At 39.6% G+C, this 27,260-nt stretch overlaps 1 protein-coding gene across 4 annotated transcripts in view; it reads right to left on the bottom strand.

Moving 5' to 3' along the window:
• The window catches only part of slc6a5 (solute carrier family 6 member 5), an 84,390-nt gene that overhangs the window by 20,796 nt on the left and 36,334 nt on the right, over positions 1–27,260 (bottom strand). For all 4 annotated transcript variants that reach the window (XM_043705396.1, XM_043705394.1, XM_043705395.1 and 1 more), the window contains exons 4-10: positions 21,976–22,107; positions 21,702–21,875; positions 12,755–12,896; positions 11,833–11,965; positions 11,583–11,717; positions 3,572–3,675; positions 3,321–3,445 (exon numbers count right to left, since the gene is read on the bottom strand). In XM_043705396.1, coding sequence (XP_043561331.1) covers positions 3,321–3,445; positions 3,572–3,675; positions 11,583–11,717; positions 11,833–11,965; positions 12,755–12,896; positions 21,702–21,875; positions 21,976–22,107 — 945 coding nt within the window. The remainder of the gene's footprint in view (positions 1–3,320; positions 3,446–3,571; positions 3,676–11,582; positions 11,718–11,832; positions 11,966–12,754; positions 12,897–21,701; positions 21,876–21,975; positions 22,108–27,260) is intronic.

The following is a 27,260-nucleotide window of genomic DNA, read 5'->3' as shown; positions in this document are numbered from 1 at the left end:
GTGTGTGTATGTGCGTGTGTGAATGCATATGTATGTGCGAGTGTGTGTGTGTTTTTATGGAATGTGAGAATGGATGGGTGTTTATGCGTCTGTGCATGTGCACACGTTTCTGTTTGCATGTTCACATGTGCATCCATACGTGTATGCTTGTGTGTGTTAGTATGTTGGTGTGCATATGCATCTGAATGTATGTGTTTCTTTGCATTGTTGTAGAAATCCATCTGGTTCATGAATGTTCCTTAGGAAAGGAATCCTCCATCCTCACTAGGTCTGGCCTACATGTGACTCCAGACCCACAGCGATGTACTTCACCTTGGAAGGGAGAACGAAAGAGCATATGTTACTTAAATGGAGAAAAACTTCACAATGCTGCAAAACAAAGGGACTTGGCGTTACTTGAACATGAAACACAGAAAGCTAGGACACAGGTGCAGCAGGAAATCAGAAAGGTTAATGAAATGTTGTTTCTTATTTCAAGGGGATTGGAGGACAAGAGTAGGGAGGTCTTACTGCAACTGTACAAGGTGCTGGTGCGACCACATCTGGTGTTTTATGAGCAGTTTTGATCGCCTTATTTAAGGAAAGACATCGTTTCATTGATGGCAGTTCTGAGAAGGTTCACTCAGACGATCCCGAGTATGGAGGGATCAACAGAGTATGAACAGTCTCACTGGAGTTTAGAAAAATGAGAGGGCACCTCATTAAAATACATTGGATTCTTAAGGGGCTTGACAGGGCAAAAGCTGAGAGGATGTTTCCCGTCATGGATGGCACTATCTGGAACATTGCCTGTAATATACTATATCAGGATTATACTCTATCAAGATGTTTTTTCACCAGTCTGTGAGGATCCCCAGTGATTTGACATTCAGGGACTCAAACTGAATTCCAGGGTGACTGTCTGTGTGGAGTTTGCATGTTTTCCCCATGTCTGCATGGGTTTCCTCTGGGTGCTCTGCTTTCCTCCCTTGGTCCAAAGGTGCACAGGTTAGGTGTATTGGCAATGCTAAATTGACTGTAGTGTCCAGGGACGTGCTGGCTAGGTGGATTAACCATGGGAAGTGCAGGGTTACGGAGTCAGGATGGGATGTTCTTCAGCATGTTGGTGCAGAGCTGATGGGCCAAATGGCCTCTTTCTGCAATGTAGGGATTCTATGGCTGATTTTACTGAGAAGCTGATAGTTTTAACCATCACCAGTTCTGATGTTAATTTTCCATTCCAGATTAATTTTGTGAACTGAATTTAAACTGGTCAGTTACCATGATCATGAACATCTAAAAATGACCAGACTGACAACATAACCACTGCACAAGCCAATGTGTTGTTTTGGATGTGTGTTTGTGCACACCTTTTTCTTTCATGGAACGTAGGCCTCCTTTGGCAAATGACAGCATTTATTTCCCTTGAACTGAGGGGCTTGCCAGTCCATTTCAGAGGGCAGTTAAAAGTCAACAACATTGCTGTGATTACTTTACTTACTTACAGTGTGGAAACAGGCCCTTCGGCCCAACAAGTCCACACTGACCCGCTGAAGAGCAACCCATCCCCCTACATTTACGGCTTCACCTAACACTACAGGCAATTTAGCATGGTCAATTCACCCAACCTGCACATCTGTGGACTATGGGAGGAAACCGGAGCACTCGGAGGAAACCCCTGCAGACACGGGGAGAATGTGCAAACTCCACACATGCAGTTGCCCGAGGCGGGAATTGAACCTGGGTCTCTGGCGCTGTGAGGCAGCAGTGCTGACCACTGTGCCACCGTGCCGCCCAAATAGTGACATGTAGGCCAAATAGGGAAAGGGCGGCAGTCATAAAAGCACTTATTAAAAAAAGAACAAAGAATAAAAAATAATGGGCAGGCATAGATTTAAAGCAATGTGCAAACAGAGCAAGGGTGAGGTGAGAGAAAAAAAACGATTCACACAGCAAATAGTCTGGAATGCACTGCCTGGAAGTGTGGTGGAGGCAGGTTCGATTGGGACACTCAAAAAAGCATTGGATGATTTTTTGTGGATGGAAATAGTTACTTAGATATGGGGAAAAGGCAGGAGATTGGCACAGACACATGGACAAATTGCCGTCCTCTTGCTCCGTAACAAGGCTGCCATTCTTTCATGCTCGGACATTATTGAACCAGATGTGTATTTGATTAGTCATTGTGAGTGGCTTCATACTCTAGATTTATTACGTAAATTTCAGTTCCACCAGCTGCTAGGGGTGGGATTTGAACCCATGTTCCCAGAACACTACCTGGCCTCTGGGTTGCTAGTCCAGTTACACTGCCACTATTGCATTATCAGGTAATACTGGATGTTAGGGTAAATCATGATGCCCCTCAAATAACTGCTGAATCTTTCTGTCACAATGGTATGAAATGAGTGGCCCCTTCAATACAACAACCAGATGGTACAGTGGCTTAGTGGATAGCACTGCTGCCTCACAGTGCCAGAGACCCAGGATTGATCTCAGCCTCGGGCAACTGTTTGTGTGGAGTTTGCACATTCTGCCCATACCTGCATGGATTTTGTCCAGGTGCTCTGGATTCCTCCCACAGTCCAAAGATGTGCAGGTTAGGTGAATTAACCATGCTAAATTGTCCATAGAGTCCAAGGGTGTGCTGGTTAGGTGGATTAGCCATGGGAAATACAGAAATTGGGTGGATTGCTCTCTGGAGAGTCAGAGTGTACTTAATGGACTGAATGGCCTCCTGCCACACTGTAGAGATTCTATGATTCTGACTGTGGTGGGCTAACTATGGCATGTTAAACCTGTATCTCAGCACGTGGATGCATGGCAGCCATAGAGTCATCCAGCATGGAAACAGACCCTTCAGTCCAACCAATCCATGCCAAGTCTAATCCCAAATAGAACGAGTCCCACTTGCCTGACTTCTGGCCCATATCCCTTCAAACCTTCCCTTTTCAAATGTCTTTTAAACATTGTAATTGTACTCACATCGATCACTTCCTCAGGAAGTTCATTCTACATGCAAACCAGCCTCTGTGTAAACAAATTGCGCCCAGGTCATTTTAAAATCTCTCTCCTCTCACCTTAAAAATGTGTCCGCTAGTCTTGAATTTGCCCATCCTAGAGAAAAGACACCTACCATTATACTCCTAAAGATTTTACAAATGTCTATAAGGTGTCCTCTCAACCTCCTAGCTCCAGTGAGAAAAGTCCCAGCCTATCCAGCCTTCCTTTATAACTCATACCTTCCATACCCAGCAATGTCCTGGAAGTCTCCAGGAAGTGGGAAGTTTGGCACACAAGTATATGATTTTCAAAGCACTGGAAGTATTTAACTTTTAAATTACCTTCATCTGCAACTTCAGTGATGGGTACTTTAAGTTCCTTAGCCATGAAGCCGATGACTGAGAAAATGACGAAGCCTGCAAAGACACTTGTGGCACTATTGGCACATGTCACTAACAGAGTGTCCCTGGAGGAAAGTGAAGAGGAACAGCAGTCACGAGAAGCTCAGCGCCCACGTGCAAGATGGTACTGCTCCTACAAACCGACACCCCACCCTGCAAGGAGAGAGCAGATGGAACCCCCTCCAGCCTACCTGTAAATGTTATTGTGGAACTTGTTGTATGAAGATAGCGTTATCAGTCCTCCCCAGGCAGCAGAGAGTGAAAAGAAAATTTGAGTCGCTGCGTCTTTCCACACCTATGAGAGCAGACAGAGGCAGAGCTGTGATTTTTATCAAATTAAGATTGCATGGTAACAGCAACTTATATTTATATAGTGTCAATGTAACAACAACTTATATTTATATAGTGTCAATGTAACAGCAACTTATATTTATATAGTGTCAATGTAACAACAACTTATATTTATGTAGTGCCAACATAACAACAACTTGTATCAATACAGTACCGATGTAAAAACAACTTCTATTTCTACAGTGCCATTAACGTAGTAAAATGTCTCTGAGTGCTTCACAGCAAGATCAATTGAACACTGAGTTACGTAAAGAAAAATTGGATTAAATTTGGGAATCATGATAAACAGATTACAACTTGAGGAATTTAGGAGAGATGATCTGTCTAAGGAAAGAATTACAGGGCCTGCTGCCTCAGAGTCTGAACCTTGTAGATGGGAAGATAAGCAACAACATTCAACCAGGACAGGGATAACTGCAAGTATTAAAGGGGAAGGGGAAGAGGAAGAGGAGTGAGTTATTTGTATAGTGTAGCATAATGTAGTAAACAGTGACAAAGGTTATACAGCAAGATCTCGATCAATTGGGCCAGTAGGCTGAGGAATGGCAGATAGATGTAAGATGTTGCATTTTGATGTATCAAACCAGGACAGAATTTCCCTAGTCAATGGAAGGGTCCTGGGGAGTGTTATAGAAAAAAAGAGATCTAGGGGTGCAGGTTCATAGCTCCTTGAAAGTGGGGTCAGAGTAGACAGGGTGATGAAGAAGGCTTTCTTGCTTGTTTTTATCAGTCAGAGCATTTAATATAGGAATTGGGATGTCTTCTTGCAGCTGTACAAGACATTGGCAAGGCCACATTTAGAGTACTGCATGTAGTTCTGATTGCCCTACTATAGAAAGGATATAATTAAACTAGAAAGAGTGCAGAAAAGATTTACTAGTTTGCTGTCTGAACTGGAAGGTTTGATTTATAAGGAGAGGCTGGATAGGCTGGGATTTTTACCCCTAGAGCTTGGGGGACTGAGGGGTGACCTAATTGAGGTCTATAAAATCATGTGAGGCACAGATAAGATAGATAACCAACAGTTTTTCCCCATGGTACGGGAGTCTAAAACTGGAGGGCAAAGGTTGATGGTGATAGGGGAGAAATACAAAAGGATCCAGAGGGGCAATTCTTTCACCGGAGGGTGGTGAGTGTCTGGAACAGGTTGCCAGAGGTAGTGGTGGAGGTGAGTACAATTTTGTCATTTAGTAAACATTTAGACAGGTGAATGGATGGGATAGGTATGGAAGGATATGGACCAAATGCAGGCAATGATACTAGACTAATTGTGAAAACTGGTCGGCATGGACAAGTTGGTCCGAAGGGCCTGTTTCCATGCTGTAAACCTCTATGACTCTATGACAATGACTCTACTGAGGACTGGCAAGTATTTGAGAAAGGAAGATTTTCAAGTTTACAAATTTGGCGCAACAATTCCACTTATGGAAGTGATGTGGGAATGGTTTGGTGTTGTTAGAACTGACATACAATTCAAGCAAAATTCTATGTACTTTCACTACCATAACTGGCACTGAAAACATTATGAGACCATGAAATAAAGAGATAGTCCATTTTTTGAAAACATCATTCAAAGATATTCGCAAATAATTAGGTTCAAACCAGCAAGTAAATGAGCAAATAAACCATCTGAAAGAAGCCAATTAAGTCTGCCTCTCACCTATTCAACTGATCACCTCATCAAAGTGACTCTTAATATGTGTAAGTCTCATGTTGTCATATTGTGTAGCAATTGAAAACTCAAGCAGTAAAACATTGCTGGATGCTTTTTTTTGTATTTGCGATGAACAGAAATTTGTAAATGCAAATATACATATTGGGAACAAGACACTATTCAACCCCTCTTTTGCCTGTTCAATAAAATCATGTCAAATCTTATTGTAAACTCAAATCCACATTCCCACCTGTATGATAACCTTTGACCTCCTCGCTTAACAAGAAACTCTCCCCCTCTGCCTTAAAAATAATCAAGAATTCTGCTTCCACAACCTGTTTAGGAAGAGAGTTCCAAAGACTCGAACTCCTTTGAGAGAGAAAAAAATTTAAATAGGTGACCCCGATTTTTAAACCTTATTTTTATTCTAACAATTTTAAAATCTTATTGTCCCTCAGTTATCAATGAACTATGGGAGGAAGACTGAAATCCCTTTATAAGTTGAAACAGATACAATACAATTCCAACAAGTTTGGTGAATGCAATTTTCTATGTATTTTTCTTTTAAATGCATACTTTTTCAACAAGGTTTAAGATCACTCACAAATATACAGTTGACACATAGAACCTATTATTTTATTTTGAAATTAAACAAGAAAGGTGAATTTCTTTCATATGTGCATGGCCATTCAGAAGCTATCAAATGTGACACTTCGTAAAAACTATTTGAGGATGCCCCCATGTGGTGGTTTACTCAGCATGCTGTGGCTTATTTTGAAAAATATACCTGAATGTTTAACCACTTCCAGACTTCAGACCTCCATAGCTGATATGACTATGGTCTTCACACCATCATGAGGTGGGAAGTGAAGATTTTGGTGGATGAGTCCCTTCAGCCCCATTTACAATTTCTCAGGTGATAAAGCAGATAATAGACCATGTCCAGGTGCAGCAAGAACTTGTTTGTGATAAGATAAGCAGAAAATATTTTTCATGCCACAGAAGTAACAGACAATAACCAGTTCCAAAAAAGATAACGTCCAGCATTAGCACTCAAATACATTAGCATTACGATCACATGACAGTCCACACCCTCTATCAAAATTGACCAAAGTCTAACCGAATCAATCACATAAATATTGGGGCTACTGCAATAAGTCTGAAATTCGAGTGTGAGCAAATCATCTCCTCCTGACTCTACAGAGACTATGCACCATCCACAATGCACAAGTCAGATATAATATAGAACATAGAGGTATTGAATCATACAGTCAACCCTTTGGCCCACCATATCTATGCTGACCAACACCAAACTGCACTAATCCCATTTAGCCTGAATTTGGTGCATAGTCTGCTACACCCTGGCATTTTAAGGGCTCATCCAGATGCTTCTTAAATATTGCGACAGTACCTTCCTCCATCACCCTCTCAGGCAGCATATTCCCTATTTCTACCCTATTCTCTGGAAGAAAAAATTTTCAAAGATCTCCTGAGAGCCATTTACTCTTCACCTTAAACTTCTGCCTCTGCTCTTCAATACATCTGCCACGGGAAAGAAATTCTAATGATCTACTCTGTCTATGCCTCTTATTATTTTGCCTAACTCAATCAGATCCTCCCCCATCAGCCACCCCTGTTTCAAAGAATATAAAGTCAGCCTATCCAATCTCTCTTCATAACTTTCCACCTCAGGCAACATCCTGGTGAATCTCCTGTGCACTCTCTCCTGTGCAATCATGTCCTTCTGATAGTGTGGCAACCTGAACTGCACAGAGTGTTCCATTTTTGGCCTAATCAATGTGTTATAAAATTGTGACAAGACCTCCTTGCTCATATATTTTGTGTCAAGAGTGTGGTGCTGGAAAAGCACAGCAGGTCAAACAGCATCAGAGGAGCAGGAAAATCGACATTACAGCCCTTCATTTGTGCCCTAGCTAATGAAGATAAACATCCATATGGGTGGCATGGTAGCTCACTGGTTAACACTGCTGCCTCACAGCGCCAGGGACCCAGGTTTGATTCCATCCTCAGGTGACTGTCTGTGTGGAGTTCTATCTCCCTCTGACTGTTGGGATGTCACATTGTGGCTGAGCAGTGCATTAGTGAGGCCATTGAACTGTGTTCATTTCTGGTCTCCCTTCTATGGGAAAGATGTTGTTTAACTTGAAAGGATTCAGAAAAGATTTACAAGCATGTTGCCGGAATTACGGGGAAGAGACTGAATAGACTGGGATTTTTTTTTTCCTGGAGCATCAAAGGCTGAGGGGTGACCTTATAGAGGTCCATAAAATCATGAGCGGCATGGATAGGGTGAATAGCTTAGGTCTTTTTCCAAGGGTGGGGGAGTCCAAAACTAGAGAGCAAAGGTTTAAGGTGAGAGGGCAAAGATTTAATTTGAACTGAAGGGTAACGTCTTCACACAGAGAATGGTGCATGTATGGAATCAGCTGCCAGAGGAGATGGTGGAGGTGGGCACAATTGCAATATTTAAAAGGCATCTAGATGGGTATATGAAGAGGAGGGTTTTACAGAGATATGGGCCCAGTGCTCTCAAATGGACCTAGATTAATTTAGGATATCTGATTAGCAGGAACGAGTTCTACCAAAGGGTTTGTATGACTCTACACCTCTTTGTGCTGATCAATGCTTTATGCTCATCCACCTTACCAGTCAAGCTCCTTGTGTTAAAGTGGATATAATTTAATTGTATGGACTCCCATGTGTCTTATCCTGCCATACCTTCTCCGCCAACTGGACAGATCTGGCATTCCTTCTATATCTAATTGGACCTTGTTCCAGATTTTATACCTGCTCTGTGCCCCATATCATTGCCAAATTAGCTTAAAACTTTCCCAACAGCATGAGCAAACCACCCAGCAAGGATATTGGACCCAGCATGTACAGGTCCCAACTACACCACATGATCCAAAAATCAAAAGCCCTCCCTTCTACACCACCCCTTTAGCCACTTGCTCATCTGACCCATCTTCCTACTCCTATACATTGTTGTACATGGCACTGGAAATCATCCAGAAGTTACAATCTTAGTAATCTTCCTCTTTAACATGTGACCTAATTCTCTAAATTCCTGTTGCAGAGCCTCATTTTTTTTTAAATGTTCATCATTGTATATCAATGTTATGAACATGCTTCACAAGTACTGCTTGATCACCATCCCCCTTCAGAATGCCCTGCAGTCTTTCTGACTCACGCCCAACCCAAGCACCACGGAGGCAATAAACCATTCGAGAGTTTTGTTTGCTGTCACGGAATTGCCTGTCAGTCCCCTTACAATCAAGTCCTCTGTCACTAAATCTCTCCCAGCGTTTCTCCTTCCCTCTGTACTTGGGTGATGTCACAAACTTGGCTGCTGCAACTTTCCCCTGAGAAGCCAATTCTCCCCAGAAGTGTCCAACACAGTGGACTCGTTTGAGAGGGGGATGACCGCAGGTGTCTCCTGCACAGCCTGCCCACCCTTACAAGTCTTTTGTAGAACTCTGTTCTGAGCAAGGGTCACCTGACCCAAAACATTAACTCTGATTTCTCTCCACAGATGCTGCCATACCTGCTGAGCTTTTCCAGCAATTTCTATTTTCGCCTGAAATCTTCCTAACATCACTATGGGAGTATCTTCATCACACGCACTGTAGCAGTACATGCAGACAGCTCAAGGGAAATTTAACATGGGTAATGAAAATATCATCATATGACATGCCAATGATGCCCACATCCAACCAACAAATTAAAAAACTACACTTTAATCGAATTAAAGGACTTTGGGAAACTATTCCGAACTGGAACATGCTTGTGGTACACATGCCCATGCATATGAGCTAATAAAGCCATACTGCAGGAAATTATAAGTGCATTTGCTGCAATGTTTATTTTCATAAAATAGGAAGAAGTTCTCGGACCTGTGGAAGAGGAGATGGTCTCTCTCAAGCTCACTCTCTCTCTCTCCCTCTCTCATTCTCTCTCTCTCTCTCTCTCTCTGTCTCTCACTCTCTCTAGTAAAGCATCCACCGCTAAAGAAAGTTGATTTATTTTATCCTACCACTTGCTGTAAGCTCTGAGTTTTAACTGCTAAGTTGGAAACTTTATTCTGTGAGCCTTGTGAAGAAGTGAAAGAGCCTGAAGGAAAAAAATCAAAGAAGTGAAGGACTTGGGTAACAAAGGCAATTCCCATCAGACCCTGAGGACTCTTCTGGTCTCCCTTTTATAGGAAGAATGTGTGAAATGTGAAAGGATTCAGAAAAGATTAACCAGGACGTTGCCAGAGTTGGAGGGTTTGAGCTACAGGGAGAGGCTGAATAGGCTGGGCCTGTCTTCCCTGGAGTGCCGAAGGCTGAGGGGTGACCTTATAGAGGTTTATAAAATCATGAGGGGCATGGATAGGGTAAATAGACAAGGTAGTTTATACAGGGTCAAAAACCAGAGGGCATAGGTTTAAGATGAGAAATGTAAGATTTCAAAGGCATCTAATGGGCAACATTTTCACACAGAGGGTGGTGTGTTCATGCATTGAGCTGCCGGAGGAAGTGGTGGAGGCTGGTACAATTACAACATTTAAAAGGCAGCTGGATGGGTATATGAAGAAGATGAGTTTAGAGGGGATATGGACTAAGTGCTGGCAAATAGGACTAGATTAATTTAGGATATCTTGATGGCATGGATGAGTTGGACCAATAGGTCTGTTCCTGTGCTGTACATCTCTATGACTGTATGATTGATGCCATAGAACATTTTCTCCAGTATATTCTTCCCGCCTTCAATAACACCATTATTTTCTTGTCTGTCTGCACTGGGGTTTTAGAAACGGATTAGCATTTTAACTAATAGAATTATATGTTGACAATTCATATCTATGTATCTGTCATTGCAATCTATGAATTTGTAATAAATAGTAATTCCTGTTAAGTATAGAGGCCTGGTCTGGGTTTTCTCATGGCCTGGGTCTATCAGAAAGGTAAACTGGGGACTTTGTGTACTTTAATATGATATTGTGATGGTTCTGGAAGTAGCAGGGCTTGATTTCTAATGCATTACCCAATGAGGCGTGACACAGTCCAGGAACTCCATGAGCAGGTAAAGTGGCACCAACATGCAGTTACACTGTGAATAAGTCTGTTAGTAATAGTAACAATAAAACCTGGTTCACCACATCAGGGAACAGATAAAAATTTGCTCTGGCCTGTATTCCCCAACTGTTCTGTTTTTAGGCAAGGTCAACGTTTATGTCATATTTTAAATTCTACTGTGGGAAGTGAGCATCGCTAACAAGTGATGGATGAGATGCCTGGGTGAGGAAGACAAATGTACACAGTGGCTTTAAGGGGCACCAAAGCAAAATGTTGTAAAGGTGCAAGAGGGGTACGGCAGTCAAGTGGGACTAAGTGAAGATTGAGGATACTGATGGGGGAAGAGTTAAAAACAATGGGACAAACACAGGAATTTTGTCCATTCGACAGAAGCACCACAATTTGCAACACGTGAATGGATCTATTCAAGGTGGTGCTGACCCTGTGCAACTCCTTATAAGCTTCCTATGGCAGATCTAATCCTAACATTTCTTATAACCGTTCTACACTTTTAAACTTAAATTCTTAGCACACGTCCTGTGAGACATAACCTATGTAAGTTTTCTTTCACCCTATGATCTTTATGTCCTTGCTTAATACAATCTGCCTGTACTGCTCACAAACAAAGCTTTTCACTGTACATAGGTACACGTGACAATAAATAAATCCAATCAAATCAAATCAAAGAGAGTGTCACCCACTATATATTTCGGTATTTCATGTGATGATTGTAATAGTATTGTAAATTGTACTAGCAATATAACAGGTCCTTTCTAATGTATTATTCAAGTCACTTTCTTTTAAATGCTATTTCTTCTCAATATCTCTTTGCTCACTATATTCACTTATTTACAACAGAATATTTATATCTGCACTGTATGAAAGAGTTATTTAACAATTGTTTCTTTCCTGATGTTTAACATAGTCAATGCATGGAGAGGATCCTCCAACCCCAGACCTACAGCAATCCAAAGGGAAAGGTTTGTGAAGGAGCATGAGAGCAAAGGAATAAAAAGGACTTGCTCATCTGATTCATCTATTCCAGTTAAATATTGGTGAAACCATGCATTCTGGTCTCCTGCACTCTTTTACAGTTCACCATTATTATTAGTTTCGCACCTTAGCATCCTTAAGCTTATCCCAATTGGGCGTAATGAAGTACCAGATTCCATCTCCAGCACCCGGCAAAGTAATCCCTCGGATTAGAAGGATGACAAGGACAACATAGGGGAAGGTGGCTGTGAAGTAGACAACCTGTGAATAAAGGGCAGAAATTATATTTGTTTATTTCCAGTCAACAAATGGAGCCAATCATAGCTGTAAAATTATAGAATGGTAAAGTGCTAAATGAAAGGATAACATGACCCACCTTTCCTGATGATTTTATTCCTTTAGCCAGGGATAGATAAACAATTATCCAGGCCAATAACAGAGTCATTGCTAGCTCCCATCTTATTTCCCCAGGGTATTCAATCCCATCAGAAATCTTTAACACAAAGTACCTGTGAAGAGATGATAGCAATCCGGAAATTACTGCATATTTTAGCAAGACGTGAATGCATACAGAGACCGAGGGTAATTCTTGATGTGTGATTATTTAAAGCGAGTGGTAATGCCTGAGCTGCCATTTTCTCATCTGCCCCCATTTTTATTTTACATTGAATGGATATAAATATTGGCACAGATAGATAACTGACTGCCAATTCATTTCACCTGTTTTATGCAATAGCACACAGTATTTGTCTGTCCCTATGATTTTATGCTGTAGATATAATGAAGTATGCGCATGTTACTTAGCTATTCAGTTCTTTCCCTTGTTCCTTTCAGCTTTAAGCTTTCATTTCATGTAAGTTTCTCCAATTAAGAATCAATCTGATGATAGGAGACATGCAGATGACTGAAATATCAAATATGTTTACTTTCTTTCAGCAAGTTTCCAATATGAGTATAACAGTGGTTGCATTGTCTGAATCAAAATAGTTACACAATTATTATTATGTGGGGGATCTTTGTAATGAAACACCTCTGCGATGTTTACCCAGTAAATCCACCTCTTCATTTTCCTCTTACTACTTTTGACTTTGTGCCACTCATCACTCCTCAGCAAACATTAGCATCATCGGTTTGCTGTTTCCCAGGTTTCTGTTTGTACGTTTGTTCAGATAACCTCTCAAATACTGAGAATGGGAGCCCAGATGAGATCGTCCTTCTGCTTTCCTCCCTGCCTCGATTTTGTTGCATTTCTCATTTTAAAAATAAATTATAGTGTTCACATTAAGTGCCCCCCTTACTTGAAGTATTCTTCACTGCCGCTGACAAAGGTTTTGTTTATTGGCTGGGTGTAATTCACCATGGTGACATTGGAAAAAGCAGAAAGGCAAAATGTCGAGTTTTTAATCTGCACACTGTTCATATCTCCAATTATGCAGGAATCTGTTGGAACAAGAGAAGTCATGTTAATGTGTAAATGTTGTGATTGATTCTGTCCACTAATTTTATTGACTTTCCATATCATCTGCAAACATTTAAGTTAACATCTTGAGCCTTCAATATTTCACAAAGCTCTGACACTGAAGACAGGAAATGCTTCTAGAGAATATTTATTGATCAAAGGATTTCTTCTGATTAACGTACTGAGATATAACTTCTGAGTTATTCTGAAATAATGTTAAATTGTGTGCATTGATATAAGGGTTGCTCAAGTTATTAACAAAATCATGTTTTCCATATTGAAGAATCTTACAGGAATATGCTCACATGGATTATCAAAATGCAAAATCACTTTTGCACCAATTTTATGAGAAATATTGTATTAAAACATACTAGAATTATATGTCTCTAAGACACAATTACTCATGCATATGTATGGAATGACACAGTGTGATGTTTATTGCATGGCGCAATGCAGTTAGACCTACCTCTCCACAGCATATAGTGCCCATACACGGAGTTTCAATGGATAATTGAAGTCACCATATCATCAAAAAAGAACAGACTGCTTTCCTTTTCATAAGGGTCAAGCTGTGCTTTTATCCTAGACTACAGAAATATCGACAGAATGCCCACTTACAGTCCTTTCCTCAATCGCTTAACCCACTTTCTTACTTGCCTTATGGAGAAGTGGTGAGGTATGAGTTTGAATGGTCTAATCTTGAATTGGATTCAGATAGTGTGCTCCAACTCCAAGACCCACGTAAGAATTGTTAGAGATGCACTGAACATATTTCACAAAAGGGGAATGAAATTAGTTTGTCCATTGTTTGGTTCGGTGCTTTCATCAATGATGCGTTGGACAATGTCAAAAATGATAATCATGAAATGGCAATCATTTTGAAAAGAATTGTGACATTTGTTTTCACAGATTGTGTTATGTCTTTGATGGATTTATCTGGCGTTTGACATCCTGAATAGTGTCCTTATTATTGACCTTTTGGATACCACAAATATCTCTGGTTGCCATGTTACAGCATCATTCAGTTCAAGAAAGTGTTTGAAAGTAACAGTTTGAAGATAGCCAGGTATTTTCCCCCAATTGAATCTGTACGCATTTCTTTGTTATGCTAATTTTAGTGTAGTCCTTCAAGACCATCAGATTGCTCTGATCTTTTGTCACCAAGGTTTTCATGCCAGTTCAGCTGGAGGCAAATATGATACATACCCAAATAGATCCCTTTGTGTATCAGAGTTGCAAGTTATGCAACAAAAAGACTCCCCCCATTTTTTGTGCAAAAGCTTTGAATAAGTGAATTGGATTTGAGAGAATAAGGGTAATGGTTTCAAGAAAAGAAGTTTTAAGCCGACATAAAACTATTACTCAACTCATGGCATACATGTCTTTTGACAAAGTCATTTAAACGAGTGCCTGCATTTATCTTTTGATGAAGCAGAGCCCAATCTATTTCACTATCAATACACACAAGGGTGCATTGTGGAAAACTGTCTTACTTACCTCCTTTCAATATGTCAAAGAGCAGAGGAACATCACATGAATTCAGAAAAACTGATAAGGATATAACACTAAAGTGACAGTATTAACCAGAGGCCAAATATGCAAATGTTACCAGGTCTTTTTGTCTACTTTGAAGAGTTTGTTGACAGGTAAGGAGCTGCTTGTGAAGCTCTGTTACAGCTCTCCCTGATGGGGAATGGTAAAATGTAGATGTTATTGGAAAGCAACCAACAACAATGCCCTCACACACTTCATTGTGAGATTTTCTGAAGTCTAGGCCACTGCAGAACATTTATCAAGCACAAGCTCAACCCTGCATTACCATCTCAGTTCTTTGTGGGTAAAGGGATAGGTCGGTAGGATTTCTTTTGAGTTAGGTTTATTCCAAAGCGACAAAATGGGTGTTTGGAAATTGGAACCCATTTGTCAGTCTGTAGCAGGCTTGGTTACTACATATTCAATGACACTACACTGATCTGCTGAATTTCAAAGTGATGACTTGGTCGGATAGGCTGGATCGTGAATGAGGGATTCTCAACAGGGGTCCTAAGCTTGACTAAATAACCGCAACTGATGTTGAAAACCAAAACTACAAGCAAGCTGATATTAAATGGAGAAGCAGTGGGAAACATGCAAGTGATCTGTGATAGCTAAGAAGGATAAACTTAGCCAGTTGAACTACTTGCACATTCATGAAGTTCAACAAAACATTATTTTTTTGCCAGAATTCTCGAATAATCTTGTAATCCCAGAACACAGAAGGTTGAAGGATTATTGATCAACATTCTCAAGAAATTAAGGAGAGCAGACAAACTTTCTATCCACTGTTCAGGGAGCTTAGGACGAGGGGATGCAATTTGCAATTTTGAACCAGAAAAGAAATTAGGAAACACTTCGACATGGTACACATTTGGAGATCTCTTCCACAAACAGCAATTAAATCAGAGATTGGAAAGAAATTTGAAAACCAAAGGTAGGAGGGAAAATGGGGAAAAAGCAAGTTGGAGAGGTTAGGTTATAGATCCGCTTTGATCGTACTGAATGTTGAAACACAGACAATTGTCTAAATTGTGTTCCCCTGTCCTTATGTATCCATGGAGATTTTAAGCATAAATGTACAACAAGCTTAAACAAGTGAGTGTGTCCAAAAGGTGATAACATATGCTTACCACATAAAGCAAACATTTAACCTTAATTAATGCATTCTATAGTCATTTGATTCACAAGCCCTCACACATGATGAGCAGTTTCCATATGTATAAACGCCCGGAAACACTCACAATTTTGGTGTGAACTGTGTAACATGCCACAGTAGATATGGTACAGCACAACATGCTTTGTGTTGTACAGCACAGTTTTGTATTGAATTTATGCATACATTGTAGCATAACAAAACCAGGAAGTGCCAGAGAAACTCAGCAAAATCTGTTGTTTGGATGTCAAAAGTCATATTAGACTTGAAAAATTAACTGTGTTTCTCTTCCCATTATGCAAATTATTGAAATCTGTATTAAAACCAGAGAGTGCCGGAGAAACTCAGCAGAATCTGTTGTTTGGATGTCAAGAGTGTCACATGGGAAGAGAAACAAAGTTAATTTTTCAAGTCTAATATGTTCAGTGTAACTTAATTTTGTATATAATTGTAGTAGAGTTTTGTACATATGCTAGAACAATGTGTTTTGTATCTTGAAACAAATAATGTAATAAACACATCATACATGCCATGATATACATATGATACGTGTACATTGTGTGTTAAACAGCATGTAACACGTGTTAAATATCTTCGACCAGTCTATAATAGATAATATATTGTGGTGAATGGTGTTATGCAGTGCATGCACAGCAAAATATAGTGTGGTGAAAATTGTATGGCACAGCGTGATTGATACCAAGTAGCAACAAGATGTGTATTGTGTAACACAGTTAAATCTATTCTATATAAAATTGTGTCTACATTGTAGCAACACAAAATACTATAATGCAACATTTACTACGTAGCACAGTTTAGAAAAATCCATGTCAAGCAGTATGTTAACCAATGTGTTATGTATAAGTGACTTCGTATTCTGTTCATACGTTTTTCTTGACACCATTTTTTCTGGATTGAAATCAGATCATTTACCCGTAATATAGACCAGAGGATGGAAATTACTGGTACAATGTAGACATGATGGATTAACACACTTGTACTGAAACTGTTTCTCTGCAGATCTCTTTAACGGATCCAGCAACTCATTTAAACTAATGTCTGGAAATATGAATTAGATGCTAGCCTACTTAGTGTGTGTACATTCATGTTGCTAATATTACATCGCAAGTTAGTACATTCACATATGAAAATGATATTAATTGCAGGCTAATGGAATCACCAAAATCAAAATCCCTGAAATAAATGGAACATCCTGGTTTAATCCAACCTCTCAGTAATCTTTTGTTTCAATAATCTAAGAACAATTTTAACACCCCCAGTAATTAGTCCTTTTCCTTAGAGTTCACAAGTATGATACATGCTGTTCAAAAATAGAAGCTGTTGAATCAAAGAAATATTTGCATTTATGTAGCACCATTTACAATCTCAAAAAGTCTCAAAATAGTTTTCAATCAGTTCACTACTTTTTAAAGTATTGTTACTGCTGTGCTGTACCCAATTAGCACGCAGCAGAATCCAAGAAACTGCATTGTAGAAATGGCCAGAACAACCTATTTAATTTAGTTAAAAATCACACAACACCAGGTTATAGTCCAACAGGTTTACTTGGAAGCACTAGCTTTCATCAGAAGAAGGAGCGCTCTGAAAGCTAGAGCTTCCAAGTAAACCTGTTGGACTATAATTTGGTGCTGTGTGATTTTTAACTTTGTTTACCCCCGTTCAACACCGGCTCCTCCACATCATGTTTTAATTTAATTGCTGAGGGGTAAACGTTGCTCTCGATAATGAGAAATTCTCTCCAGACCCCTTTGAAAAGTGCTATGGGAAACATTGTATCGACCTGAAAAAGGCAGCCATGGTCTTGTTTTAATGTTTCATTGAAAAGATGGCACTTCTGACAGCGCAGCACTCCCTCAATACTGGACTGGAGCATCAGCCTAGATTTTTGTGCTCAGTTTCCTGAGTGAGCTTTGAACTAACAGTGCCATTACTGACTCAAGGCTAATACACTTTGCATTATTAAAATAATATAATCACACAGTGCTGCATTTCTCATATTAGAGGTGCAATCATGAGATAAGGCAAATTGCAGATTAAAACAGCAGATTTTGTAAAGCTGACATGTGCAGTTCAGTTATGTTAATATGTAATAAAGCACAAGCACAGCATGATGCATGCATTAAAAAATGTACACAAGCATTAAAATTTCTATGTATGCAAATATGCATTAAAATCAATACCAAAGTCATTCTGCATTACCTTTGATCTTAAAGCATTTTTTTTTTGCAGATGAGTAGTGAGAACGTGGAATGCATTACTGTCTGCTGTTATCTGCCAGCTGTTAGGTTTAACCCATAATACTTTTATATTACACTGTGATTTTCCAAAGTTAGCAGCCTTCATTTTCCTATTCTTTAAGATTTTGTTTCTGTGAATAAATTAATGAGATGCATCATTAAGATTTCAGTCTGGGTATCGGAAACTGCAGGAACATTAAATGAAGGTCTAGTTTTGCTAAATCTTTCTGATTAGCTTAGTCCACCCCATAGTTTGAAGCGCAGGAACGTCCAACTCAGGAAGGGCTGAGATCAGACACAAGATAAAACCTCCTCTACTTTGTTCCAACAATGAGCAGTAATTCAAATTAATCAAAACAGCATCCTCTGGGCCAATGTAAGTAGGTTGCTCCTCACTCTCCCCCTCCCCAGGACCTGTCAGCAAGACTATACATTTCTATCATATTAGGGTCAGAACAAATGCATTAGGAGCTAAATTAAGATTATTGAGATTAATTCCACTCAAGACCCTACCATCTGGTAGATAAATATTTCATCTTGTCAGCCTTGGCTGGATTCAAAGTCATTCCCCTGAGCTGAAGTAACATTATCCTTATTTGGTGCGCCTTTAAAGGCCTTCAGAGGTAGGAAGAGATTACATGTTCATTACAGCAATCAAAATATAATTATACTGCAGCACATCACTGCCAATTCTCTGACACATTCTTTCTCTAAGCATGGCTTCCCATTTGGAGTGTGTCAATTTACTCCAATAGTCAATGGCAACATTGGTATGGCAGCTTATTAGGCATCAATGCGGTGGCAATGGATGTGTTGACTTTTCTGTTACATTATTACTGACGTAACTTGGTGGCACATTGGTAATCATATTCTTTAAGCGCAGTTCAAGCTGTGCATCTAAAAAAAAAATCTGAAGGTCCAGAATTATTATAGAACAGAGGCAATCTAATTCAATGGTTCAAATTCTGCCATAAAGAAAAAAGGTACATTTCTAACAATTGTACAAATGTATGGGCTCCGAATCTCAGTCGGTAATGAAGCAATTGCACTGACTGCTGAAATGGATGGAATCTGTCCACAAAGATCCAGCAATCTCATTGACATGGATTAACCCTTTCCCAGCAATAGTTTTAACCTGGGAGCACATTAAGCGGATCTCCAGGTATCCAGCAACAGTGATGTCGTCAAACATGATAAACAGCCAATCACACTGAAGGAATCTCACAGAAAGTAAACTAAGAGACAAAATGCTCTCACTATTCCTTACTTTTAATTACAGAGAGTCAAGAAATTGAATGGGTCGTTTAGAATCCGAAATATCATTGAAACAGAACATTTCCCCAATATCTTTTTTAACATTGTGGCATTTTTTGACATTCCACATATATTTCATTAGTTTTTTTAGAGATGGTAAGGCTGTTCAGGGATAACCACAATTGTAGTGTGCCACTAACAATCCAAGAACACTTCATTAAACAGGATATGATCTTTTTCAAGGGTTTTTACAGCAAGGCTAATAGTGTAATAGAGCAATTTCTCATTAGTTTGGAAATTCCTATTTGATTGCAACTTATGGGGAATTCAGCAGCACTCCCTATAGAGAAACATAAAATTACTGATAACTCCTGGATTTCCACCTTTAACTGCACATGCAGACACTTGAGAAGCTAGAGTTTCAGAGGAGTAATGATAGTGAACACCAACCATTTCACCAGTACAGCAAAAGCTGTGCCTATGTAACCAAGAAAGTGAGATGATACACCTTGATATCTGTTTTTGGCCTTTTGCTGATTTTGGAGTCTCTGATATTTGAGAGTGTTGTTGTCCTTAGTGAAATCATGATTGCAAATTTGAATTGGTTTACAGAGGGCAAGCAACTTTCTTTACACAGTTAATACTTGCCCGAAACTTCCATGCTGATTGAAATATTCAGTCAACTAATATTTTTTACAATCATATTATCTGCATTTTTATGCAAGGTAAAAATTGAACTAATTTAGTATGACGACAGTGTCTTTTGTTTATTACATTTCATCACTGACCCTTTAAAATCATTAATTGCAATTGTATATTGGTCCAGCTCTCCTGGGATCATAATGGTACATCTCAGTAATATCATTAATGAGTGGGGTGTTTTAATTTAGCGAGCTGCTCACAGTGGCACTGAGAGTGTACTTATGCTATTCTCACAAACATTGCCACAAATCTAAATATGTTTGAGCTGAATGGGTGGCAGTAAGTGTGGCAGTTGAAAGATCTATTCTCAAGGAAGCCATAGACATGACATTTTGAAATGACGAGGATGAATACTTGGTTATGCCCTGTTCTGAACCATTGTTTTGAGAACATAGAGAGATCAATCAAATGGTGATTTGTTGGCCGTCATGTGACTGCATCCGCAGTTGATTAAGAACAAATTTAGCATTGGTTTGGGAAACAAATCTCCACCCTCTGAGCCACTGGAAGTGAAATTAGGGCGTCTGTAGCAAACAAAATGAAGGAAAATGAAGGTGCTTAACCTTATTGGAGGGTTATTTATAGAACTTTAAGTTAAAAAAGTAATTAAATTCAATTATACACAAACATAATGTTGACACTCAAAAAATTATTTAAACAGGCCTATGGCCCCACAGATGTGTGCAAACACTGAAAACGGTATATTTCTTACTTGCATTATATGGATATTGTAAACAATAACAATTATTGAGCATTGTAGAGAAATATAAACCATTACACATTTGAAGGAAATTCCTTAACATGCATTACGAGCTTGTTCCATAGCTTTCAATGTATTTGGGCTAAGCTTTAAGTCCGTTTATAGTCAATAGGCAGAACATGCTAAATTGGAGTAGATAAATTTCTGACACCGACTGAAAAAAAGAAAAGAAGTTGCCACTGAGTAGCCTGTTGGCACCAAATCAATGTGGGCCTTCCTGGCTGGCATCACTAATTACATCCATTCTAAGGTTATTGGGATCATTGGCTCAGGAGAGCTCTGTAGAATGAATACCTTTAAAAGTAAAAGATTCTGACATTGGTCCGTAATGATGAAAATTTATTGCTGACAGTACCTCTGTACAGTTACTTTCTTCAGCTAGAATTATCTTTAGACACAAATTAACAAGTGTCAAAGAAAAGTGGGAGTGATTAGAAGAATGTTTTGCACAGGTAATGTTCTGACAGAAGCGATAGTCCAGAAGTAAAATCCACAAAATCTTTTGGATGGGTTCAAGTAAAGATTTGGAAATAAATATCTTGTGAGACTTTGGTGAAAAGGCAGAGGATTGACAAGGGACAGCTCTTGCAGAAAGCCAGCACAGATTTGATGGGCCAAATGGCCTCCATCTACCCTGTTAATTCATTTGACCATTTTACTTTTTCAATAACTCAAAATCATTAGTGATAAGCCCGAAGACCCATTCACAAGCTACATCTCTTCGAGATCACTGCAGTTACTTGAATTTATTGACCCTCCAATAAGGTAACATGGTCCTACGTGAGTGAAGGCAACAATGTATTTAAAATCACACTGCAATCCAAATTATTATAACAGCAGCAGTAAAATGACTAGCAGTAACCTCCTTTCCGATTTCCACTAGTCAGCAAAGATGGATGGAAATTAAAAGTAAATAAAAGCAACTAAGGCTTAACATTTTGGAAGATGCTGTGGTCCCTGGTGGCATTTTACAAGACTGCTTGTAGTTTTAAGGTATTTTTATGTTGCACAGGTATCCGTGGTGATCCCTGTAAAGCAAGCGCATGTCTTTTTTAAGAAAAAAACCTCTTCCAGTAGGCAAGAAGATTGGGTGAGTCCAAAGAATAGGTTCTGCAGTGGTTACCCAATAACAGCTTGTGCTTGTCTCTACAGTTTGCAGTGTTCCATCTATTTTCACAGGATGCCCAGGGAAGGACGGGTATGCATGATGCAAAAAGGTAGAAGAGAGTGTAGCATATGATGATGTTGTAGTACACAGCAATCAGAACCGAGATGATTAACATAGCGAGTCCACATCCTACAAACAGAATGAGAAACGAGATAATGTAATATGCAATAAGGCATTTTATTTTAACAAAATCAGAATCAGAAGGAGTCTATGAGTTTCAATGCTGTACCTTGTAAGGCAGGAATAGCTTTCCACACTGATATAGGGCCTTGACTGGCAAATTGGCCAAGTGCTGTTTCCAGAAAGAAAATGGGAACTCCAGCAAAAGCCAACATCATCAGGTAGGGAATCAGAAATGCACCTAAAGAAGGGAACAATGAATAAAGACACCACTCAGCTTATTGTTGACTAACTACAGATTCTAAGATGTTTTTAAAGCAATGTTGAAACTATGTTATGAAATCTAGGAATATAATGCCATATTTTGTTAATGATTATAATAGAAATTCAAGAGATCATTACAAAAGTAACTTAAGTTAGATGGGCCTAATAATAAGTAATGAAAACATATTTAGAGAAACAGCTAGGAAGAAGAAATATTTGATATTCAATGCAGAGACAAAATATGACGCTGGAGGGCACTATAGGCTCAGCATTTGAGAATCTGTACTTGTACCAAGAAGTGGAGGATATGACACTTATATTTACTGTCACCAAGAATTTCAAGATCCAAATCAAACTGCAGTCATATTATTTCAACTCGGTTGACAGTTAAAACTATCCATCCAAACCTCTTGTTTTCTACAGAATAGTCTAGCTGCTGGTGATCTCCAAACTGATTCAATACAGTGGATGTATCTGGACTGAATCTAAGCTTTGTTCTCTATTCAAATGAATTGATCTCTGCAATTTATGACAGTTGTATCTCCCTCAACTTATAATAAATAGGTCAATGAAAATTATACAACAGACACCAGGTCTTAGCAGTAAAGATAAGAACATGGCAAAGCGTAAAACCAGAAATGGATTATTTAGGTCCTTATGCTGAATTACCTAGTTCTTATTTTCTCAAGTTTAAATAATATTTCCACTCTCTCAGCAGATACATCTATCTCTGTTTCCTTGCAACCCTTAATCATGATCTAATTCAGAAATCAGATGGCTCTTTTGTAATAGAAACAGAAAGTGCCAGAGAAACTCAGCAGATCTAGCAGCTTTTTCTTCTTTCATGTTTCCAGCATCCACAGAATTTTGCTTTTAACTGAACTGTCTTTAAATTTGGAAATTTACGCAATAATAAGTGATTTCGCTAAATTTGGTTGGGGAGTGGGGAAGATGTAATTTTGACATTGACAAATAATGTAAAGGATAATATGTTCTGAAGAAAAGTCATACTGAACTCAAAACATTAACTCTGTTTTTTTCTCCACAAATGCTGACAGACCTGCTGAGTTTCTACATCATTCTCTGTGATGGTTTCAGTTTTCCAGCATCCTCAGTATTTAGCTTTTACTAAAGGATAATATTGTTATTTTGGCAAATTGTCAATGTCTGACTTCTAATCAGTAGAAAACTGCTGGAGCAACCACAAAATGCTGGGTAAATCACCAAACTCTTGCCCAGTCCAGTCTGCACACCCGCAATTTTAAACCGAATCCAACAAGAATTCCTAACTTTAACCCTAAACCCAGCCCCTGCCACCTTTGTTCAAAGATTGGGCTTTCATTAACTTTTTGGGGTTCGGCTAATGTTAATACCTAACTGAGGAATCAGCATTGTTTTCCAGATGAAGTAGAGGTCTAGGTAGGTATATATTTGACAGGTTCTTTAATGGACAGGGAGTGGTGCAAATCTTTCTACTGCTTCTCCTGGCCTCTTGGGAAAACATTGAGCTTCCCCCTCTGTCCTCCCTCTCCCTTGTGGCTATAATTCTCCTCCCTAGCACTTCAATTCTCCTTGTGCCAGAAGACACTCCTTAAACACCTACAATTTTAAGTGCATTCATTTAGACAGTTTTGACTTCTGGATAATTTTACATTGAGTAAAGATATGATGATATTGACAACTGTTGCTGCATTTGAAAGGATATAATGTTTGATTTGATTTACTGTTGCCACATGTACCGAAGTACAGTGAAAAGCTTTGTTTTGCGAGCAGTACAGGCAGATCATAGCAAACTAGGACATAGAGATCATAGGGCACTTAAACAATGTGAGGAATAAAGAAGGTACGCAAAACAAGATCAACATTAGCAAGATCAACATTATTTGAAGTTATAGAGTCCATTCATCTGTCTAATAATGGCAGGGAAGGAGCTATTCTGGAACCTGTTGGTGCATGTGTTCAAGCATCTGTATCTTCTGCCTTCCAAGCTACATTTATTTTAAATCAAAGAAGCAACATGTTGGACCTGAAACATTAACACTGCTTCTCACTCCACAGATGGTGCCAAACCTGCTGAGTTTCTCCAGCACTTACTGTTTTTTTTTCACATTTCTAACATCCACAGTATTTTGTTTTTATTTTTGTTTAAATTGTTCACGAGGTGTCATTGGCTCGGCCAGCATTTATTGCCCATCCCAGAGGGTACTAATTGCACAGAGGGTAGTTGAAAGTCAACCACATTGCTGTCAGTCTAGAGTTACAAAAAAGAGTCCAGATTAGAGTGGTGCTGGAAAAGCACAGCAGGTCAGGCATCATCCAAGGAGCAGGAAAATCAACATTTCAGGCAAAAGCCCTTCATCAGGAAGCCTTCAGGCTTTTGCCCGATACGTCGATTTTCCTGTCCCTCGGATACTGCCTGACCTGCTGTACTTTTCCAGCACCATTCTAATCTTGACTCTGATCTCCAGTTCTCACTTTCGCCTAGAGTTACATACAGTCCAGACTTTCTTCCCTAAAGTGGAGTGAGCCTGGTCAGTGATTTGTAGACAACAATTAACAATGATCATGCTTCCAACTTCGTTTTTAATGTCAGAAATGATGATGAGATTCAAAACCATGACTCTGGAACACTTGGACCTTTTGGATCATGAGTTCACCACTACACCATCACCATCTTTAATAAAGCCAATCCCAACTCTTGCTCTATAGCAAATCCAGCACTACATAAAATTGAGCAGGCACATCAACAGACAAAGCATTGCAGACACTAAAGAAATAATAATATTGCAGATATCTGTCATAGGTCAATAACTACGAAGCACAGCATTTAGCTGACACACCTGAATTATTCTGCCAAGTCTACATTCAGAAGTGGCAGATGGAGTTTAATTAAGATAAATGCGAGGTGCTGCATTTTGGGAAGGCAAATCTTAGCAGGACTTATGTACTTAATGGTAAGGTCCTAGGGAGTGTTGCTGAACAAAGAGACCTTGAAGTGCAGGTTCATAGCTCCTTGAAAGTGAAGTTGCAGGTAGATATGATAGTGAAGAAGGCATATGGTATGCTTTCTTTTATTGGTCAGAGTACTGAGTACAGGAGCTGGGAGGTCATGTTGCGGCTGTACAGAACATTGGTTAGGCCACTTTTGGAATATTGCATGCAATGCTGGTCTCCTTCCTATCAGAAAGATGTTGTGAAACTTGAAAGGATTCAGAAAAGATTTACAAGGATGTTGCCAGGGTTGGAGGATTTGAGCTGTAGGAGAGGCTGAATAGGCTGGGGTTGTTTTCCCTGGAGCTTCGGAGGCTGATAAAGATTTACAAAATCATGAGGGGCATGGATAGGATAAATAGACAAAGTCTTTTCCCTGGGGTTGGGGAGTCCAGAAATAGAGGGCATAGGTTTAGGGTGAGAGGGGAAAGATATAAAAGAGACCTAAGGGATAACTTTTTTACACAAAGCGTGTTGAATGTGTGGAATGAGCTGCCAGAGGAAGTGGTGGAGGCTGGTAAAATTGCAACATTTAAAAGGCATCTAGATGGGTTTATGAATAGGAAGGGTTTGGAGGGATATGGGCTGGGTGCTGGCAGGTGGGACTAGATTGGGTTGGGATATCTGGTCGGCATCGACGGGTTGGAGTGAAGGGTCTGTTTCCATGCTGTACATCTCTATGACTATATGACTCTTTATGCCTGAACAAATTTCACTTCCTTATCAGCTCATTTTTAGTGTTAGCATTGACTGTGCTACAGCATCCAAGACCCCACATTTAAAAAACACTGGAAGGCACTGATGCTGTGACAGGGGTCTGAAACCCAGGTATCGTAGAATTATCTACCAAGATTCAGGGTAAAGGTCTATCACCACCTTTACAGGGCATTTAGCAATCTGAAAGAATTGCCACCTTCCCAAAATTGTCCATTCAATTGTGAGCAAATTATGTGGAGTTTTATTTGGGGACATATGGCAAATGTGGTAGGACAGCTTATCACCACAGAGCTCCATTGTAAAATATTTGGCCAGAAAGCCAAGGTAAATGAAAATAAATTATTTTTCATTTGTGATATGGAGTGCATTCCCTGCAAGGTTGGTGGAACCCGATTCAATAGCAACTTTCAAAAGGAATTTTCTATGCTAAGAGCATTCTCTAAAATGTAGTGCTATTGAAAAAAGAATAGGGGAGCTAACTTAATTTGTAGTTCCTTCAGAGAATTAGCAGAGGGATAGCTTGGGTGGAGTTAACTATTTCTTGACATAGCATCAACAGACATGCACTATCTAATGTAAGCTGGAGGAACTGCAGCTCATTTTCTGCTTAGGTACTTTACAGCCTCAATATTGAATTGGGCAAAAGTAAGGACTGCAGATGCTGGAAACTAGACATTAGATCAAACTGATGCTGGAAAAGCACAGCAGGTCAGGCAGCATCCAAGGAGCAGGAAAATCGATGTTTCGGGCAAAAGTCCTTCATCAGGAGTAGCACCTCAATATTGAATTGGGCAACTTCAGATGATGTCCTCCATTTTGATTTAACCCATTCTAACCCTCTATTCCCTCAATAGACGATAGACAATAAACAATAGGTGCAGAAGTAGGTCATTCAGCCCTTCGAGCCTGCACCACCATTCAATATGATCATGGCTGATCATCCTTAATCAGTATCCTATTCCTGCCTTATCTCCATAACCCTTGATTCCACTATCCTTGAGAGCTCTATCCAACTCTTTCTTAAATGAATCCAGACACTGGGCCTCCACTGCCCTCTGGGGCAGAGCATTCCACACAGCCAGCACTCTCTGGGTGAAGAGATTTCTCCTCATCTCTGTCCTAAATAGTCTACCCCATATTTTTAAGCTGCATCCTCTGGTTCAGCACTCACCCATCAGCGGAAACATGTTTCCTACCTCCAGAGTGTAGAATCCCTTAATAATGTTATACGTCTCAATCAGATCCCCTCTCAGTCTTCTAAACTCAAGGGTATACAAGCCCAGTTGCTCCAATCTTTCAACATAAGATAGTCCCGCCATTCCAGGAATTGACCTCCTGAACCTACGCTGCACTCCTTCAATAGCCAGAATGTCTTTCCTCAAATTTGGAGACCAGAACTGCACACAGTACTCCAGGTGTGGT

The sequence above is a fragment of the Chiloscyllium plagiosum genome, chromosome 16 (genome assembly GCF_004010195.1).
Source record: "Chiloscyllium plagiosum isolate BGI_BamShark_2017 chromosome 16, ASM401019v2, whole genome shotgun sequence".
Classification (NCBI taxonomy): domain Eukaryota; kingdom Metazoa; phylum Chordata; class Chondrichthyes; order Orectolobiformes; family Hemiscylliidae; genus Chiloscyllium; species Chiloscyllium plagiosum.
Note: the sequence above shows the minus strand (reverse complement) of the source record. Positions and strands in the feature narration are given on the sequence as shown.